Here is a 21902-nt window from a genome sequence, read left to right on the forward strand (position 1 = left end):
CGAGCCAAAGCAGAAAGACAGTGTTTGTTCCATCAGCATATTGATGGTGCACTTGGCAGAGAAGACACTTCAATACATCTTTCTCTGATTTCAGGTCTGCAGAGGGGATGAATGAAGCCTGGGCAGCCCTAGCTCAAAGCTGCCAGGGCTTTCTCGTGCTTATTTTGGCAGAGACAGGGAGAGGGGAAACAAGACCCGTTTGAGAAAAAAAGGTATACCACTCATGTCACCATGTCAGGTGCCCTCACTGTCCTTACCAGGTTTTACATCGGGTAGCTCAGACAGCTCTGAATGCATGAGGGCAGAATGAAACAGTCACCACATCTCACAGAGTGGCCAGTGGGATACAGTATGAGGTTTACTTATGATGATGGGACACAATGGCATCTACAAGGTTTACCGAAGGAATGTATCTTTGAATTGTATAAAGGGAAGGATCACTGGTACAGGTTTTTTTTTCATTTTCCCCATGCTTATAGTCAACAAGAGAATTTTACACTTTTAGTTTTTGATCGTTGTGGATATAGTGTCTTTACATGAAAACTGCCACCCACACATAATATCTCCCTCCACAACTGATTTGCTCGATAGTTTCCACCCACAATCTCTACTGTAACAGACAGCAACAGAAGGAGAGACAGAAAGAGAGAGAGAGATTGCAAAGACACATAAAACAGAAAATGGATAGAGAGAGAAGTGTCGTAATTTTCTGTCTTTGTGAAAGTAAAAATAATAATTCTACCGCATTACATAAACTATACTATTTTGCCTGAACTCTGTGCCATATTGCCAAAGTTACATATTATAATGACAGAACTCTGTACCATAATGCTGAAACACCTTTAATGAGACACTTATGCATGGTTTATCACTGGATCTTCACCATCATGCACCAATCCCTGGCGCTAACACGCAATGTCAGTGATGGCCAGTGCTTTCCCATACATTAGGACAGAGAGGGAGGAGACCGTGCTGGAATCCAGCTCTCTCTGTCAGTGGCTGCACAGGTGAGAATCCTGGCACCTCCCGGAACGCTTTGGCTCTGAGAGTCAGCAAGCTTGAATTTCACAAGCCTAATCGTATTATCTTTACAGAGTAAAAAAAAAGGAAATAGGGAAAGAGGCGGACAGAAGCAAAGCGATGTGAAACGATATGGAAAAAAAAGCTCACAGCCAAGAATGTTAAACACTAGACTTACATAACGCACAATAAAATAGTCTCTAAAATCCGGCATGAGAAGGCAGGTGACAGTGACAGGCGGGAATTACGTGCCAACGTGGCGCAGTCTCTCTCTCTGCCCACTTGTTTGTCACCAAGGAGGCTTAACGCTGTCACAACAAGGTCCCACATCATTGGACAAACGCCATGAAACCAGACACTAATAGAAAAAGTAATTGCTACAGCGTGACAGCACCATGAACATATTATTCCTCAGACAAATCAACTCCAATTTAAAAACACCCTGGACTTCGTCTAAGAGCATACCATTAAAATAACAAGTCACACCCTATTTCGGAACCATGTGAGTTTGGAAGTCTGCTTGGGATAAGTCCCACATCAACATAAATTGACTTTATAATAGAGTGGTACGGCTTACGTGCTGAACAAACATGGTTTCAGGTTTAAATTTCTGGTGAGATATGCTTAAATGATAAAGTTGGTCTTTGGCTGAACAGTGAATCAACATATCAGTTACATTTGTACATGATATGTGGGCTATGAAACTATATAGAAGACAATGCTTCTCAGCTGTGAATTATGCATAGTGCATTATAATGGTAGAACTAACGTCGTATGTCTAAAAACTAATGAAGAACAGAAATGCAGTGAAGCTGCAAAAACACAGGTCACTCCCAAGGGAAACAGATGGAACTCTGCACGGTCATGTGACTGTTTACAACAGATTTCCTGCACAACGCTCCCTTGTACACTCACTAATTATCTGCTCACTAATTATTTATTTGCTCTCTGATGCAGACATCAACGTCTAATGGATCTTCCCCAGAACAGGTGTCCACGTCAGACTTTACTTTCCTTTAATTGCATTTGCTTCACTGCCAAGAAGAGAATGTGTATGAGACTGATGGTGGCTTTCTCGTGTTTGACCGTCTTGCTGTTTCTAATGCAGCTGGGAACTCAAGTACAAGCATCTAGGCTATAAACATGCCTCTGCGTTAATCTGTACTTCATCCCTCCTGATGAATTGCCCCAAGCCACATTCTCTGACTTAACATGACAGGCCCAAGGCCTCCGCTGATGAAAACGCATTAACGAACTGAGTTGATGGACATGGAGTAAAAGTCACAGCCATGCTTTGTTTAGTCACTGCCCAGCTGGGTATGGATGGATCGCGGGACAATGGGAGGCCTGCCAAGGAATGAAGGTTTATAATAGGATCAGCCAGGCGGACCTGAAACCATGAGGAGAGCCATCCAGAGAATCACACAGGTAATACCTACCACTACAACAGTACTGCAGAAATGACACCATCCAATCCCATAAGAATAACAATGTTGGTCAAACGTTTAAACAACAAAAAACCTTATTTCATGCAGGCTGGCCCCACCCCAAAATACCAGTATCACCTACTCCAGCCTGCTCATCTCATGAAATACATTGTCTCAGTGTTGTCCAGACACTTCACACAAATAACTTTATTTTAAAGGCATTTTTAAAAGTATTGGCTTTAAATCAACACCCCAACAAAAACATACTAGTGACAGGTGAGTACTTTTTTTTTCGTTTCTGATTCCAGTATTGGTGATTGTGTCCAATGCAGGCCCCCACAGTTAACTCACCGGTAGGGCATGCCAGTCTGATGGGCTGTGGTGTCCTCTCGGGAGAGTCCAAAGGTCTTCAGGTACCAGTTTGTTTCCAATTCCCGCATGAGTGCGGCCTTGCGTGCCCTCTGCTGGACAAGGCTGTTACTGCGGTTTTCACGGTTGTGCTCTTGAGCGTTCCGCTGGGCACGGCTGCTGCCCAGGGAGGCCACCGAGTGCTTCCGGAGCCGGGGGGGCTCCTCGTGGATCCCCCGGCCGCCGACGGAGCTGCTGCGGGCTGCGAGCATGGCGTCGCCCTCTGGGGAAGGAAGGTCCACTCCGGTGGCTCCGCACTGCCGAGCAACAGGGTCACCCAAGATCCTCTGCCGCGCCTTCTCAGAACATGCTCTCTCCTTGCCCGCTCCTGTCCTCCCTGCTCTTATAACCACCCATCCTTAAAGTGTAACCCGATCCAACCACTCCCCGTCCTCACCCGCGGGCTTGCGCTCAAGAGAGAGGAGGAGACATACGTGCCAGGGTGTATATGACGCCACGTTCCAACAGGCAACACCCTACAGGGGCAGCAGGGCGAGGGATTACCCACCCAATAAACCCGGCTGCAGGTGCCCTCGCCTCGCCCACCCCGTCACTTCGAGACAGAATTAGAGCTAAAACATTAAACTTCTATATATAACATACTGTGGGTCTTTGCACCATTCCATTTTCATGAGACTTGTCACTTTACTGTCTGTGAGGGACAACAGTCACCTTCACATATATGTGCATTAAGCCAGAATATAACTCCTGGTGCTACTGCAAACGCACAACATTCCTGTGTTATTCAAGATTTCCTGTACTGTCCTGTGAGTCTATAAAGAGGGTCAGAGCATGTGGTATTTGTTTTTACCATGCATCTGGTGCATAACTATTTAAAAGATCTGTAAAAACAAAGTTTTAAAAAACATACTGTACATATAACATGGATGGTTTTGTGAAATTAAACATGTAAATGTTTCTGAATAACATATAACATGATATAACATACGATGACAGAAGTACAACCACCATGTGTTTGAAGAGACCCTTAACAGAGCAGCACACATCAGACTACTCTTTTCAATACAGACTTCTTTCCCAGAATTTGTGCGCACTAAAAGGACATATTATTCAGCCCTTTGCACTCTGGAGAGAAATGGTGCATTGTACAGTGACACTACAGCCTCCCTTCTAAAGGCTGCAGCAAGGATGCTCCCACCCCACTCCATCATTATTTCTGCATGGACAAGCAACTATGCAAATGACTGCCTAATGTTAGGAGTACTGAAACCGAATTCTTAAAAGTAGCAGAACCTTTTAACTTGTAGTTCTGCTTACTGGTTATACCTCGAGTCACGTGAGGTAATAAGCTTCTCATCCTGTCTCTAAGCTCCAAGCCCTAACACATAGAGGTGCGCTACCAGCTGGTGCTAAGGCATATGCAGTGAATGCACAACCAAGGGGTCATAGGGTCAAAACCCATGAGGAAGACTGCTACACCATTTAGTGAGGTACCAGTTTAAATCTAGAAGTATACATTACAATAGGCAAAAAACAGAACAAACACTGCATCGGTTGCCATGGATGAATAACAATGGACTGGTTTAGGTCCTGTGCAGGGCCAGAGGGGGAAGGTCAGAGTGAAGGCTGGATTCCTAACCCATAGTCCCCGAGCTCATTGCATTGTTTCAAAGGCTCGCAACCTGCACAACTTCCTGCTCTGACACTCCAGCAGGGTGAGTGACAGATGACTAGGTTCAGGGCTGATGTTTTATGGAGACACAGAGGGAAAACAATGAGAGTCAGAGACAACAGAGACAGAAGACAAGACAACTTGCCCCTTATGACCTCGGGGGTGAAACTCGAGAGTGTGAGACTTAGTCTGCCGGGTGACTCGGAGGAACATCTTGTTATTCAAGTCCTGCCGTAACTCCAGACCACACTGACCCCATGAAACATGCAGGTTCTTCGGCTGCCTCGGCCACCAAGGCCAAATGCGCACACAATCACATTTGTGCACAAGCACGGCCATAAGCACATACACATACATATATGCATATGCATATAAAGGCACACACACGAGCATGCAGACACACATTTCTACGGTGAGTGCTTTTAAATTGAGCAGAAGGTGATTTCAAGTCTCTTTGATGGACAGTAAAGGCTTTTCTCAACAGATTAACTGTTTCCAAAGAAGGTAACAAGACTCTTTTTAACCCTGTGGCCTCCCTCCAGCTCTGATAACATTTCCCCATGTCCATCAGCACGGTCATTACCCTCTCTGCGGGCTTCCCCCATTCCTCTCCAAAACTGTTTACTGTTGTTTAAATGCCAGCTGAAGCCCTGACATGTGAGACCGTCCGTTTCCACAGCACAGCACCCCAGCGGAGACAAAAAAGAAATCCGATGCAAGCTCAAAATCCGCAAATTCCTCCTTCAGCCTCCACCACATGCCTTACCTCTGCATGGAGAGTCAGAAACCAGCATGGAGGCCAGACAGTGACTGACGTACAAAGGGGATGATGAAAAAAGGAAGCTACAGGCTTGCAGAGCCAGTGTGTGGGGAATGTGTGGGGAATGATACCAGTATATAGAGTACCAGTCAAACGTTTGGACACACCTGTTATTCTTTCATTTTACTATTATCCACATTTTAGAATATTAGTAATGACACATATTATGAAATAACACAAAGGAATTATGCAGTAACCAAAAAAGTATTACAAACAAAAAACTCTTATATTTTAGATTTTTCAAAATAGTCAAAAAATATTTTTTAACATTAAATTTGTTTGGAAAGAGATTCATACATAGGCATGAATTTCACTATTTATATTTGTCTAATGAACAAGCATTTAAGCATAAGTCTTTGGATCAAAATGTCTTTGAATGCATGTTTCCCATTATCCTAATCAGGTGCGTCCAAATTTTCAACTTGTACTGTGTAAGATATCAATACTACAAACCACTTCCAAATCAGAAATGCAGACATTTAGGCAGATCTACAAATCCTTAAACAATGATCAATAATTAATGACTACATCATTATTGGGCTGATTCTGCAGTACGCTGTTGTTTGTTGTGCCATTTTGGCATTGTTTACCGTATCTGCTGTTGAACTCCAAATTCCTTCTTCTGTTTTTCCACACTTTTATCAGAAAAGCAATGTTTTGTCCTGTAAGAATCCTTCCATGTTAATTTTCCTGCCACTTTCTTTAATTTAGTCTTAACATCTCACACTTAAACCCCATTTTAACAATGTAACAATTGCCATATCATCACATTTTTATGTGAAAGCTTCCTAAATGTAAAATAAATGTAAGAAATAGTCACAATTTTATGGTTATGGTGAATTATTTATTTCTTACTTCTTGTTATTTTATTTCTTTTCTGCCTTGAGAGGGCCTCCACATGAATCGAATGAAAACTTTGTGTTGCAATTAAAGTTTATTGTTCCTTTACAATGATTGTTATGGAGGCACAATGTGCCAAATTCAAGAAACAATCCTTGGATTGGATTGCTTAATGACAGATATTTAATTCACTCATAAAACTTAATGAAGCTTTAAAATGGCAAAAAAACAAAGTGGTGAGATTTCCACATAATACAGCAAATGGAAACATGTTAAAGCTACAACAAGGGGAGGAGAGCTCACAATCACAGTGCTCTATAACACCATAGAGTTTCTTTCATCAGTACAGTCAGGACTGTAATAGGGATGCCAAGATCACTATGCAAAATAACATGAGGAAAGGGGAGAATGCGCAGAAGGTGGAGAGAGAGTAAAACCCACAAAAACAACACTGGTGTCATGGCTAAAATAAATTGGCATTAAACTATTATAAAAGACAAAATTGGCAGGAAAAAAAGGAGATGAAGAGAGGATGGAAGAGAGAGAGAGAGAGAGAGATGGTAAGAGAGAGCCTGAGACACAACAAGCTGCAATTATGACATTAGATCTTCTTCCAAGAAGCTGCCAGGGATTGCAGCGTTTTGCTTATCCTGAAGTTTCCCCTGCCCCATCATTGGTAAGTCTGTCTCTCTGGTTTTGTCAGTGCCTCGGTCAATTGAAAGTGAATAGGACGGTGCTGTCAGTTCAAGTCTTATAACAGGTTTTTAGCATTTTGTATTTAGCTTGAGAGGAGAGTAAACATGCCCCCAGGAGTGTGATATTTGTATGTGTGTTGTGTTTGTATGTGTCTGTGTCTGTATGTGTGTGCGTAAGCGTGCATACACTAATGCGTCTACATGTATGCGTGTGTGCGTGTGCGCGTGTGTGTGTGTGTGTGTGTGTGTGTGTGTGTGTGTGTGTGTGTGTGTGTGTGTGTGTATGCAGTCTGGTGGGGGACACATCTCTCTGTGAGATGTGGGCAAGGGTATCCTATGGCCAGTCAGACAGCTGGGTATTGTGTCTCAAGAGTGTCATGTTCTGGCCCCTGGCGACAGGAGTGTGAAGAAGATTTTTTTTGTATCTTTTTGCATTGGTAAGGAGGTCTGGGGTACCTCACCATGAACAGGTGTAGTCATGAAGCAACAGTCCTCCACCTAACTACCACAACAAATACAGTATTTCATTTTGAAGTCAATCCACTCTCTCTGTCTTTAACATATCTTTAAGAAACTATTCTCCTCTCAATAGAAGGGAAAAGACTCTCTTTGCACTGCAATCCAAATGTCACATCAAATCACTGCACTAATCTGGCAGAGAAAGAAAAAGAAAATGACCATAATCATGTGCTTTGTGTTATTGGAGTGTACAGAGTGTTAGTCTGCCAGAGTGGCTCTTTATTTGGGGTAATCTTCCATGAAAAGAGTATGTGATTATCTTTTACAGAAGTAGGTCCGTGTATTATAGTTATCCATGCTCAAAGCACAAAATGGAATTGGTAAAATCATAGGTAATTTACTGAGAGAAGCCTCCACAACTTTGAAGACCAGGAAAGATCAGGAAAGTTACACCTTAATTCAGCTTTCTCTCCTGTCTTTTTCCTGTGGGTCATGAGACTGGTGAGAACTGCAATTTAAGTGACTCTGAGAATAATTACACCTAAGTTTTTTTTCTTCCCTTTCATTACCCAAATTGATTCACACATTGATGACTTTGGGCAGAATTTCCTGGGGGGCTGTGGACTCCTGTAAGCTTTCTTTTCAAATGGCTTTTATCACCATCAGTCTAAATCATACCAGAGGTGATTATTTTAAAAGACCTGAACTTTCCTCAGGACACTGTCGAGTGCGCCTGGACACAGAAGGACATTCTGAATCTGAAATAGACTGTTACAGAATGTAATTTCTGCCCCCTAATGTTCAAAAACTCTCACTGTTTGAAATTCAGAATGCATACTGTCTCGGAAAAAGCCGGGTATCCCTTTGCTACTCCTTCACCTGATAGTGTGTCGAGGTGAGCTCTGACGTCTTGTGTCCCGTGATTTAGTAACACAACCCTGGACCATGATGAGAAAGCCCCAGGTATCAGTTTACTATGCACCTTTCTTCTTTTAAGTTGAGCGTTTACCACCTAATGGCACAATTGGCTTTTTCGATCAGTTTGACAGCCTTAACACTCGCCAGTGCATTGAGTCATTGTCTGCAGACAGAGAGAAGAGAGTGTTTTCCTTACGGTCACTTTAATGAGGTGTTGGTAGCCGCGCAATTGCCCGCATGACGTATGCACACATACAGACAGGCTGAGTCAGTACCTTGAAGTGCGATTTCCTCTAGGTCAGTCACATTTAGTAAGCATCACCACTTTGAGCTGATCTTACCTGTACAGCATTCTAAATTCACCTTGACACTCTGCAGAAAGTCTGTCACCGGGATCCGTCGCAAGCTGAGCATTCATTTCTTTAGACACAATGATCTACTTCTCGACTCAGACATTCACACATCTGAAAACGTAGGCCTAAAGTGGAGAAGAGGAAAAGACAGTGATTAAGTCATGTCACTTATCAGTTTTGCCATTTGATCATAGGATTATTCTGATTTGGGCCAGATGTGATTCAAAACCCAAATTAATGAGCTACCTCAAATGGTTTTCATGATTGGCTTTTAATTTCTGTTTTTGTGGGAACATTAAATGACTTAATCATCATTACATACAGATAGCGGTAATTTCATTATTATAGTTATCAAATCATTTTAAATTTTAATACACTTTTTTTTGCTCCAGTGTGTATGCGCTTTGCGAGCAAAAGAAAAATTACATGCTGCATATTCTTCCATATGTATGTTAACTCAGAATGTTCAGCCTGGAGAATTTACAGGACATAATGTAGGTCTATCACCAACGTGTAGCATTTACAGGTTCTGCTGACGCTGTCAGAAATGCTCAGCTTAATCCCAGGTCTGAAGGGATTTCCGTCAGGGGTCGAACATCAACAGCGTTCGTCATGGTGGCATTGACAGGCTCGGTGAGAAGATGGCCGCGGGGAATATGGAATGCAGGGCTCCTCTAGATCACCACTTTTAAGACTGGCTAACTGAGTCTGCCCCTGAGCTGTGGGCTGTAATGTGCCCCAGCCAGAGCTCTCTTTTTTGCTACTTCTGAAGTTATCGTTTTGTTCATTCATTCATCATCACCAAAATACACCCCATGTATTTCCAGTTTCCCAATTGTCATATTGTCATTGTTATTCCTCTGCAGAAGAATCTGAGTACTATCCCATCATTCAATATTCCAGCTTTTTTGTGTCAGTTGGAAACTTCAAAAAGATTAGTGATAATATGACAACCTACTATTGCAGATTTTCTGAACAGTAAAGGCAAAATTACATTTCATCCGCAGTGAACAGAGGCTGGGGAATGCTGCTGACCGGTACAAAACAGCAAAGCATAGTGGCACATATTTTAAAGCAGCAGTTGTTGCCTTTGATTGGTTCCAGTGGAACCTAGATCATACACACAAACACACACACACACACACACACACTCACCCTCACACTCTGTGGAGGAATGAGCCTGCAGGTGTTACCTTGTTAAATGCTGATGTGTGACTGGCTACACAAGGACAATCATGTTTTTGTGCTACAAGGATACATTTATTGTTGACCTCACAGATATCCATACCCCAAATCAGAAGACACGTGTGTGTTAGTAGTTAGTATTTTAAACTGAAATATATTAGCTAATCGTGCTTTGGAGACTGGAAGAAAAGGTGAAAGAAAACCAGTGTAATTGGAGTAGCTCTGAAACGCATGCCTCTGACCTTTCTGTAAATAATAGCTCATAATGTCGGAATTCTTTACACTTGTTACATCACAGCTTCTGCGTGGGGTCCACACAGGTGGAAGGACGTTTTAAAGTTGCACATTTCTCCTCATTTCCTTTGAATTGCATATTGTATCTGTTATCAGTGTTACCCTTTGGCATCACCACTCTGCATTCTTTTGAGCAATTTCTGACAATCCATTCATTAAGAATGTTGGATTTAGTCAAATGTAATTGATGACCAATTTCTTTTTCCTTTCTTCCACAGAGGGCCACTTTCCTATCCACTATCCACTAGGTGCTCACAGATAGGTGTTCCTCCACATCCTCTGTAACTGGGAAACTTTCAGTCCGATCCAATCTAACGTTGTTCAAATAAAAGGCACATAGTATTGATCCATGGGACCTGCTGACCCTACCTAGTGGGATGTGAGAAACAGTCACAGACAGCCCACAGCTGGATCTCAGCAAATTGCAAGACACATGGAATTCTTGTATGTTCTTTTCTCTGATATGTGCACGTGTGTCTGGTTTCAGATAAACACTAATCAGCAATCTCTTTTGTGAGCTCCAAATGTTAAAGTATCCATGTGGTGGAGTTCCATACCTGGAGCTTTTGGTTTTCTGCCACTGCCGGTCTCTCCTCTTGCCCTGTTGTGCGGGTCGCCTGGGTTACGCTGGTCGTGTGACCGTTCCGTTCTGTCTGGCCACCCAAGCTTCACTCTTTGACTTGTTTACACACCGCGGGGTCTTCCTCCGGTATGTGTGGCCAGCCCTTGCCAAGAGAGAGCTGCTGCACTTCCAATTATAGAACAACACCATCACAACACAAGACAGCTGAAATGAGAGCCAAAATAAGAGCACACAAACTGTGGTTCACTGTATCGGAAGGAGGGAGAGGGAGTGGCAGGAAGGCAAGCAGAGAGAGCAAGGAGGCCAGGCGCAATGCTGGGGGTTTCTGACAGGTTCTCCCGTCACTGTAGCTGGACTCTCAGAGGGGATCATTTGCAGGCACGAGCCTCTCAGCAAAGAAGCGAGCTGCCAGGGGTATCCTGGTTGGGAGGGGGGGGCAGTCAGAGATGGAAAACTCTGACTTTTGCTGAAAATATAATTGGGGGAAGTGGAGGTGGGCTGCATGCAATCAAGTGCCTTCCGTGAAGGAGCTTTGGGCTGCTGATACAGCCATCAGGCCACCTCTAAAGGGAGTTCATTACAGCAGTGCCTTCTCTTTAAAAAACAAAACATACTGGCATAGCTTTTAGCTTCAGTGTTTGCTGAATTGGGCACAAAAGGACAGTATTGTATCAAAAGCCGTAGTTTATATTCCTGGTATGTGAGACAGGAGGTTTTATCTTTAATAAATTACAAGATTGCAATCTGATGATGATCTTTAATGCAGTTCCTTAAACACCATGCCACACTGGTTCCAAGGCATGTGTATAGCTAGCGCAAGCGGATAAGAAAATCTGGCATAAAAGGGCGATTTTCACTATTGCAGCCACATAATTAAGGAGCAGAAAAATATAGCTATTCAGACCCTCTTTCTCTCTCACCCTACCCTCCTGTACTAAATTATTGTTCATTATGGCCTTTTTGAGTGTTGCAGCCTGACTCGATAATTATGGGTTTTCATTCCATGATTCAGGTTGCAATTTCAGCAACTTACAAAAGTTCGAGCTTGAGACTCGAACACAGGGCAAGTAAATGCATCTGAGGGCAAAGTTACTGCCAGTGAAGGAGCATGGTACAAAGTCAATGTCAGAGGGATAACATTTTCATTTTCTAAATTTCCATTCCAAACCCTTTATCCCAATGTACACACAAAACCTTTGCTTACAGACAGCTAGGCAGGCAGCAGTGTGCTGTAGTGGTTAAAGTATTTGCTTTGTAATCAATGATCTGCATCGTGGGAGGACCACCCTCGACAGGCCCAAATTTCTTAAATACACCTGTGCTTAAAAATGTAATATGTAATCAATAATGATGTAATAATAATCAATAATGAATAATGTATGAAAATGTAAGAAACTTCTAGGGAAGCATATTTAACCATTCTAATATTTGGATAATTCTCAAAGTCCAATCAGTCATAGAGAGAGAGGATGATTTCGTAACTATGAAAATAATTTCTCTTATCAGTATGCAGCTCCAGCAGTATCCTTTCCAACGGAATTGCCCAAACAAGTAAGAGTGTAAACAATACATTTTATTGCTTTCAGAAGAAAGTTGCAGTCAACAGCATTTTATTTGTTCAAAGTTTTGCAAGTGTTTGCAAAGCAAATATAGAATATCAAAATCATAAGAGTTGCATGCATACAGAATTACAGAACTACATTAAAATTAAATCAAAGTTCACATTAAAGTTTGTGCCAGAATTTTAGTTTCTCAAAAAGTTAAGCTACGCATGGCGTGCCGCAGATTTTTATCCTGACTGACAGATGGTAATTCAGTCAACCTTATCATTTCGCAAAACTATTTCCACCAATGCGTTTGAGCGTCAGCAATTGATTGCTTGAATGAGATGATTTGACGTCAACTACATATAAAAATATATATCATAAAGAAGGAGCACAAAATATGGAATATGTAATTGCGCTTAAAGTGTAAATGGTGTCATTACTCAGGAAATGCCTCGTGTAATCCTGAATGGAGCTGATTACTTTATATAAGAGGTGTTCCTTTATTGATTTGACATGCTTAGTGAGTGCTGTCAGAGAGTTCACCTGGCTGTCCATATTATGTTCACAGAAATAGAGTCCCTAGAATGGTTTATATGATTGATGCTGGTCTGAGCTCTGTACACCCCATGTATACATCTGTTCAGAAACCATATTATATAGGATAATTTTAGTTAAATGAACTCAAACTCTAAATCAATCTAGTGATTCTATATTTACAGTGGCTTTAGCGTGCAAGGTAAGATAGCTAATGTTTTATTGAACTGTGTGTGTATGTGATGCATGTGTGTGAATCTATGAGAGTGTTTGGATATGTGCATGTATATTCCTTGTGTGTGTGTGTGTGTGTGTGTGTGTGTGTGTGTGTGCATCTGACACCGCCCATTACATGTTTCTGGTCATCAGTGACAGACATCTGACCTTGCACAGTGTCAGCAGCAGAGTCCCATGTTATTAGAAGCGAATTCCTGCCGTTATAAGTGGTGCTAGCGGGGACCCTTTAGTCGTCGACAGAGACGGTGGACACAGTGGTGCCATTGACATCTGTGGCAAAGGAGGCGGAGGCAGACGTGCCCGTGGCCGTGCTGTCACGGGGTTTGGGACGGGGCCTCATCAGCTCCTCCGCGTTCCTGTCAGGCTTCACCAGGAAGACGTAGCTCTTAGGCAGGAAGATGCAGAACAGCAGGCCGAAGCTGGAGGCCAGGATGGCGAAGATCTGGACGGCCACCATGAACTTCCCGCGCGTGCTCAGGTAGGCGGGGACGAAGGAGATCCACACGATGAAGAAGACGAGCATGCCGAAGGTGATGCACTTGGCCTCGCTGAAGTGGTCCTCCAGCTTGCGGGCGACGAAGGCGAAGACGAAGGCCAGCAGCGCCAGCAGGATATCGTAGGCGAAGATGCAGCAGATGAAGACGATGGAGCCCTCGTCGCACTCCAGGATGATCTTGATGTTCTGGGCGGCCGTGTTTTTGACCGGGTGAGGGGGCAGCAGAATCAGCCACACTGTGCATGCAATCACTTGGATCAGAGTGCACACTGCCACTACTGCCCTCTGGTGGGCGGGCCGAAGAGCGTCCTCTCCGTCGTCGGCGTTGGCTTTGGGCTCGCCGGACTTGGCGGATTTGGCGGCCTTTAGGGCGCGGGCACGGAGCATGAGCACGGCGGATTTGCCCATGAGGGAGGACAGACAGAGGGCGAAGCCCAGGGCCAGCGCCACCTGGCTGGTCATGCAGGACCAGTGCTGTGGTTCACCCAGGAAGACAATGGAGCACAGGAAGGTCACTACCAGGGACAGCAGCAGTGTGAGGGTCAGCGCTGGGTCATTCGCCTTCCCCAAGGGTGTGTTCACATGCAACAGGAACACCACAGCAAACGCTATGGTTACCAGTGCCCCGAATGCGGAGATCACAATCAAGGTGATGCCCAGGGGCTCCCCAAAGTCCAGGAACTCGATAGTCTTGGGCACACAGGTGTCCCGATTGGCATTGGACCAGTAGTCCTCACTGCACTGAATACATTCCCTTGCATCTGTTTCCCAAACAGAAAACAGAAAATGTAACTGGGTGTTATTTTAAAAGCAAAGACAAAAATACCAAGAGATATGAGCTACCTTTGAGAAAAAGGTTTATGGATCATGATCTATAGGATAAATGAAGGATGAATGAATGTACATTAATGTATTGCTTGTGATTAATGAAATACTGTCTATATTACATAGATTTTTACTTTATCTATTTGCCTACAGTCATTGAGGCTCTAATCCATGTCTACTATCTTTATGTATCTTATTTCTTCTGTTTGAGACGGCAAGAAACCCTCATCAGATTGTATACTTTGTCCAGCTAGAGCAGAGAAAAAGCTTTACGGGTTTCACCAGATTTAAACTATCTCACTGAACTACTTCCCTGTAATTGGCTCATAGTCCTTTTACGCATGGTCATCATCACCTGTTTGATTTGAGATTTCGCCGTCTGCACAGGGGATGCAATCGAAGCAGCAAACAGGCTCTCCCTGCCGGATGCCCTTCCTGGTTCCAGGCTGACAGCTCTCACTGCACACAGAGCGCGGTGTCTACGGCAGACCAGCAGAGGACAATGTTTGAATAGCAATTTGCAGGTTTGCTACACAGCGGTGTGTGTAGCTGCATACATACTAATGTAGCACATGGCTAAGGAAAAACAGCTCACATAATTTATCATGTTAACAAACGTATTGCATCAGCAAAAGCAGATATATAACTATATAATCATATATAATATATATATAATCATAAATTTCATCCTACACTTATCCATAAACACCCACTGTCATTTCTTGTGGTGTCTCTCTGCCTGGCTCTGCCACTAACCTCCAGAACATTATTGTTCCAGATGATGGACCCGTTATCAATGGTCAGCCTGGCCCCAAGGGGCGCTGAGCTGTTGTAGTGACCGATCTGAGCGTAGGTGATGCTGCCGTCAAGGTTCCACTGCCAGTTGATGATGTCATACTCCCCGAGAACTTCCCCGTCGTTGAAAAAGATGGTCTCTCCTGTGTGTGGGACGTTGAATCTGAGGTTCTTCAGGTAGTACATTAACTGAGAGAAGAAGAGAAGAACAATAAGAAATCTTTGTTAGTTACTGTTGTATTTGCACAGTAATATTCTACAGACTAAAAGCAGACTATTACTAGAAACTATAGGAAACTTGTTTCAGACCCACTGTCTCAGAGAAAAAAACAGATACTGTTTGTGAGTGGTATTTGTGAGCATTCATGTGTTTGTGTGTGTCTGTGTCTGTCTGTCTTGTGGCCACAATGAAGCCCCTGTATGTTTACCTGCCAGGGTTCGAAGTTGGAGATGTTGGCACAGCTGTTCTTTTCAAAGGGCCCCTCCCCTGGTTTACAGTACTCCAGGTTGTGCAGGGCATGGGCCACAGTGTAGACCGCCTTGTACACGCTGTAGGTTAGACGTAGCTGTGATACGTCTGAGTATGTGTTGTTGAGGAGGGCCAGCAACTCCTTGCCTGTGCACAGTCCGTTGGGGACGGCAGCGCTCCTGGAGTTTGAGGTGTTAAGAGCCGCTGCCTCTCTCATGGTCACGCTCCGCATCGCTCGTCCGTAATCCAGGGTGCAGCTGAAGGCCGTCTCCCAGAACTCCTCTGTGAGCGGATCCTGGTACGGGTCAATGTCAAGGAGGTACTCCTGCAGCCCTGGGATGACGCCTCTGCGGATGCCGAAACCCAGTGTCCCACCCAGGACTGAGTGGATCCCAGGCCGGGCGATTCGGGCGGAGGTGACCCAGGCCTCGCTAGCGATCCAGGTGCGGTTGGTGACATTGTGGCGCAGCAGCTCATCGACAAGAGGGCTCAGGTCCACGTCAGAGGAGAACACCACGATGATGTTGGCGGTGGACTGCTTGACCGTCTCGACGATGCGCAGGATGGCCTCAGGAGAGCTGACCTTGGGCAGAGTCTCGGAGAAAGAGATGCACACACCTGCATCCTCCACCTCCTCCCTGAAGGACTTGATGCCATACTTGCCGTAGTCGTCGTCCGCGGCGATGGTGCCCACCCAGGTCCAGCCAAAGTGCAGCACCAGCTGAGCCATGGCCTGTGACTGGTGTACGTCGCTAGGAATAGTGCGCAGGAAAGTGGGGAACTGGAACTTACTTTCCAGCACAGTGCATGAGGACGAGTAGCTAACCTAGGGAAAGAGAAACAGAAAGGGTCAGACATGTAGTATGGACACACTTAGAGACTGATGGTTGCTTTGATGGGGGGGAAGGGATAATGGATAAAGGGATGAATTGGTATATATATGAATGGCCACACTGTAAGAATGAGCAAACTACTCAGAGATGCTACATTTTTAGCAAATCTATCCATATATTTAGGCACAAAAACAAATAGAGTCAGTTCTGAGGGACAGTTTAAAGGACACTCAGCCAGGACAGAGATTTTCAGGGCACACTGTACCTGTGGGAAGTAGTACAGGCCAAGAATTCTGGCTGTGGCAATGGAGAGATCAGAGCCCCCTGCACCCACAAGAGCTGCCAGCGGTGCCCCTGTGCCACAGCGGTAGTTGGGCACGGCCTCATCCTGCCCTGTGAGGTAGGTCAATGTGCCCTCCACTGCCTTGGAGATGGTGAAGCAGGAGTCATAGATGACGTAGCCCAAGTCTGTGTCTGGTAGGAGGTCATCTCTACTATTTATTTCATTAATTGCAAACAGCATTGTCTGTGTCCACCGAAATGTACGAAAATTAAACCTGTGGAGAAAATAAAAGATACACCATAGATATGGTTATTATTGTTTTACTAGTGCCAGTACTGGTAACAGTTGCAGTATTAAAGTGCATTATTTTCAGTGCTGAGATGACAGCAGTACTTATAATACCAATAATAATGATTTTTTTCAACTCTCTTATAGAAACCAACGCAAGACCCGATTTCTCGTTCATGTAGGTGTTAGTACATAATTATGTCACTAGAGGGCGCCAAATGATAGAAAATGAGAATGCCCACGCCGATGCGCTGGGATAGCAATTATCACTTATACCTGTAACGTATTGAATATTTGAATAGAGGGCTTTCAAGACTTTTTTTACATTTAATGAACTTGAATTCCCAGTTCTTTCTCTAAAGGGTAGTCATGGTTCATGATCTTATAAAATTCCCTGCCCTTTAATGGGACGGGGTGGTATTCTATTACATTAGCAGGTATGTCCTCAAGAAGCACTGTGCGCCCCTGGAACGACATGTTATTCGAGATCACTGTATACTTTACACATGCTTTCTGATAACTAATACAACTGTGTTTATACCACTGAGAGTAACAGAGTTACCCAGTTCACTGTAGTGACACAGAAAACGGCCTGATACTATTCTTTGAGCGAGTGCTCTCTAGCGCTGACAGAGAGGAATCCTCGGGGGTCCTTCACTACCAAAGACTGGCTTCATCATTGGTTGATAATATGATGTCAGTTATGTTGAATTGATTAAATAATTACTGTCTATGTTCATTGGCCGGTGAAATCACACTTGGTCCTTCAGCTGGTTTTAGGGAGGAGCCAAGCCTACATAATTGTAGCGCCATCAAAGAGTATGTGAATTTCTACTGCGCTGCGCAGAGGACAAGTCACAGAAGCAACTATCAACAGCAACCACTATTACTCAAAATTACAGCAGTAATTATACAGAATAAATATAAGACAACATAATTTCGCAAAATTACCAATGTCATTCTAATAGATCAGCTGCAGTAAAAACATTTATATAGCACACTGAGCGAAGACTTTAGTGGAGTCAAGAACTCTGCGCACAGATGTTGGCAATATGTTTTAAATGGACCCGGGATAACAGAATCTCGAAATATATTCTTCTTCAGTTATTAATATTAACGTTACTAATGAATATATTTAAACGTCATATATGTAAACCTTAATTTTTCATTATACATGCTGTCTTCCTTCAGTTTAATTTATAATGTATTAGTCCACAATACAGGGAGCCAACGTTGACAACCAACAACCGCTGTAAATACCCACTGAAAGTCTCACCCTTCGCATCCCGACGACGTGGGCACCGATGAAGTGTTACTGTCAGTTGAGACCAGGCGAGAATGTACAGGAAACATCCCCCCAACGATCACCTGCTTCTTCTCTGTGTTCTTGTAGCCATTCAAATTAAACTTTGCCTTCAATTTGCAGCTGGGTTCTGCGGAAAGTTGGGAAACAATGTATAATCCAAACAAAATGATAGATTTCATTTCTGCCCCTCTTAAATCCAGATTAGTGTAGGGAAATGTGTGGCGAAACGCATGCCAGGGCCTCTGTAGTTCCAATTGGCGATTGTACTGAAGGAGTAGCGCTTCCTCGCAGCAGAACCTTGCTTACACCTCAAGGGATTTGTCCTGTTGCATAAGACAATTCCTCAAAACAGAATTGTTAGAAGAGGACGTTGAAGCGTACTGCTATAGCTGTCACTTCAATCTCTATTAAAATGATATAAAACGAGTTACTTTCAAAACAGGTACCACTAAAATACCTCATCGATACAAGTATAGTGAGGGCGCCTGTCATCCCAAGACATAGGCTAGGCCTATATAAGTATTTTAACTTTTCACAACAGCCACACAAATGTCAGATGTACAGAATTTTTATAAATTGTGTGTCTCAGCGGGGCACACATGGTATGTGATTATCGGGGACATTAAACAGGGTGGATACTGTACATTACCATCATTTCAACATTAACATTTTTGCAGGCAAAGAAGGAGAAATTTGTATGTTAGGACTGTAACAAGGCCAGATGTCTTTCCTAACAACCGCAACTACAGCTGCATGAATCATGAATAAAAAATAAAATGCATTAATGACCGTTGCTACATCACAATTACTTAGAACTCGCAGTCAGTTAGTGTTAATTGCCTTTAGGGTGACGTGAGACGTGCCAGAAAACCGCTAAACAGAGATACGCTATGGGGCTAATTTTATTGTGGTATGCGTGCATCAGCTTGCTTTGGCAGTGCGCTTGAATGCTTTTTACATTGACATTTAGTCCCACATGTCGCATGATAATTGATACAGTAGCGTGTCTGTCCTCCGGGCTGTTGTTTTAAGTCTGAACTTGTTGCCACTTGTCTCACAATCAGTCACAAGATGCGCACCTGAACCCCAGCGCGATAATAGGCACGACAGTGTCAGGGGGCACCGGGCCTTCTCCCAGGTTAGTAGCGATTGCTCGCGGTGATAGTGTTCATAAACAGGTGACTAATCTAATTAAATAATGCTCGCTGGATCTTGCCAATTCTGTTTGATGCTAGTAACGCAGTTGACTGTATTTGTATGCAAGTATGTTTAGTTTCAGCTGAGACGAGGCAGAATTTAGCCTGCGTATATGATGAGTGTGGTTCCTTTAATAAAATCCATTTAAAAGGAAAACGGCTGTGAAGTTTTGTTGCCTTGCAGTGGGACTTGAATTAATTATCTCTCACTGTGGTACATTTCCAAGATGCAAACACACTTTGTCTATATAGGCTAAATAAACATATGGCATGATTTTGTTTGTTCTCAGCAGACCCAGAATGTTGGAACGCTGCATCGAATTGAACAAAAGACGTACTCGAAAGATTGCATAACGTCTTGAAATTAATTAAACCACGAACGGTTGCAATATTAAATATAAATCTCTCTTGGTGTTTTCTGCATTTTTATGCACCTGATTCTGAATCATTTTCGTTCTTCTCTCTTATAGACGATCTCTGAATACAACTAACAGGCATTCATATGGGGGGTTGTGCTGAGCGGCTATTCTCCAAGTATGCCAAAGATGACGCTGAGCTGAGGTGTCCAGCGATCACTACAGTACACATTCACGCAGGCCTGGTGTCAACCGTTATTAGATCAGCATTTGATTGACAAATACGAAAGCGTTCTTAAACTTAATTGTGCTAAACCAGGCACTTTGTCGCCCTAGCTCTCATTCTAAGAACAATGTAAACGTAGATTACCTTGCCTAAAAATAGGAAATACAAAAAAAATCCAATACAAACGCACTGCCTGCCTAAATATACGTATTACTCAAACAAATGTCTACGTCTTTCTTATGATTGCGATACAGGAGTTCATTACATAATTGTCATTTAGCAGACGTTCTTATCCACAGCGACTTACATAGGTTACATTTTTGCCATGTATACAGCTGTATATTTACTAAGGCAGTTATGGGTTAAGGGCCTTGCCTAAGGGTACAACAGTAGGGCTCCAGCAGGGAATCGAGCAAGAAACCTTTCTGTTACGAGCCCTGCTCCTTTCCACTACATCACACTGATGCCCAGAATTCAGAAAAAGGACTGAGAACAAGCTACACACCCACCCACTGGCACGGGCACTAGAAACATGCCGCGGACGCGAGCGCGTGCGCGCAGTATGCCTCAAAATAAAGCGTTGTTTCATCGCTATGGCCACTAGTGGGTGCTCTTGTATCGTTTGTGAAAAGAACTACCTCTGTCTATACAGTGAAGCGTTCGAAGTGATTGGTGTTGCACCGTAAGGAAACGAAAACTTTACCTCCACCGATGCTGACATGAACGACCTTATCACACAGCTACAAAACATAACCTACCAAAGGCAACAGGACATATAATTCTGCAAAGCGAGAGAGAACTTGAGATACAAAGATATGCAAGACGGGAATACGCATATAAACTGATTGCGTAATTGCCTTAGCAGTCACCCCGCTTGCCTGACTACGACAGCAGAAATGACCTCCCTGAATAGCCACTCTGTACTAGGTCGATGCACCGAGTCGATTCAGTTGAACTCATGTGATCCTCACGAGGTGTGCGTAAAAACTGTAACACACACTCTTGTGACAGGATTTACGAAAAATCAATTAAGAGATTTATTCGGATTCCCAAAGACACGCAGATTCCACATGATGCCGAACAGGTGATTTCACAAGGCTTAATTGCAACCCTAATGTACTATTAATGAATATTACATGTTGACCGTTTGTTACAGCTGTCATTTGACGGAAGGTGTTGTTTACACCGGTAAAGTATTTCAGGATACAAGTAGTGCCAGCGATAGATTAATCCAAATACAAAACTTAATTGTTCTATTTATCCCAATTTCGGCAACACGCCTGTTATAATGGGGGGAGGGGAGTCTGAACTAAAAATTTTTGACAAGTTATCAGTTAAGACGTTATATGTGTTGGCAAATGAACATAAGTCTGCGTTTCTTGTATACATTCAGTCCACCGGCAAGACATAAGACGAAAAAAGTAATTTCAACATGGACTTCTTTATTAAAGCTCGGTTTTCATTGTACAAATTTCAAATGTTGAAACTGCATGCAGTAGCTTGGTTTGAGGCACATTACTAAGGAAAAAAAGCACTGTTTTTAAACAGAGATTCTCTCAGACATAGAATTGCATAAATTAAACTTAAAAATGTATTTCATATTGCAATAAAACCCAACTACCCACTCGAATGTCCATTAGTTACAAGTCCTCGTTTCCTTGGAGACGTAAGTAAAATGTACACGTAAAAAGGCGACACACACAGAGGGAGAACATTTAAGAACAACTTTTGCAGTTAAGACACGGAACAAAGTCCATCTTGCATTGCTGAGTTTTTGCCGTTGTGACGAACACACATAGTTTGCGATGAGAAGTACAAAGACAATAAATACCTAAATATAAGCTTTATATAACCACGGTATAAAATTGATCTACAT

The 21902-nt window shown here is 43.3% G+C and overlaps 1 protein-coding gene across 1 annotated transcript; it reads right to left on the reverse strand.

The window, feature by feature from the left end:
* Nucleotides 1-13179: 13179 nt before the first annotated feature.
* On the reverse strand, nucleotides 13180-18376 carry LOC118782760 (vomeronasal type-2 receptor 1). The gene is made up of 6 exons (XM_036536306.1): nucleotides 18219-18376; nucleotides 16637-16928; nucleotides 15498-16364; nucleotides 15031-15258; nucleotides 14630-14753; nucleotides 13180-14210 (listed from the first exon to the last, which is right to left on the reverse strand). The coding sequence occupies exons 1-6, from the start codon at nucleotides 18293-18295 to the stop codon at nucleotides 13180-13182; spliced, it is 2619 nt and encodes an 872-aa protein (XP_036392199.1). The 5' UTR covers nucleotides 18296-18376.
* Between the last annotated feature and the right edge of the window lie 3526 nt (nucleotides 18377-21902).

Source organism: Megalops cyprinoides, chromosome 9, assembly GCF_013368585.1.
Source record: "Megalops cyprinoides isolate fMegCyp1 chromosome 9, fMegCyp1.pri, whole genome shotgun sequence".
Lineage (NCBI taxonomy): Eukaryota > Metazoa > Chordata > Actinopteri > Elopiformes > Megalopidae > Megalops > Megalops cyprinoides.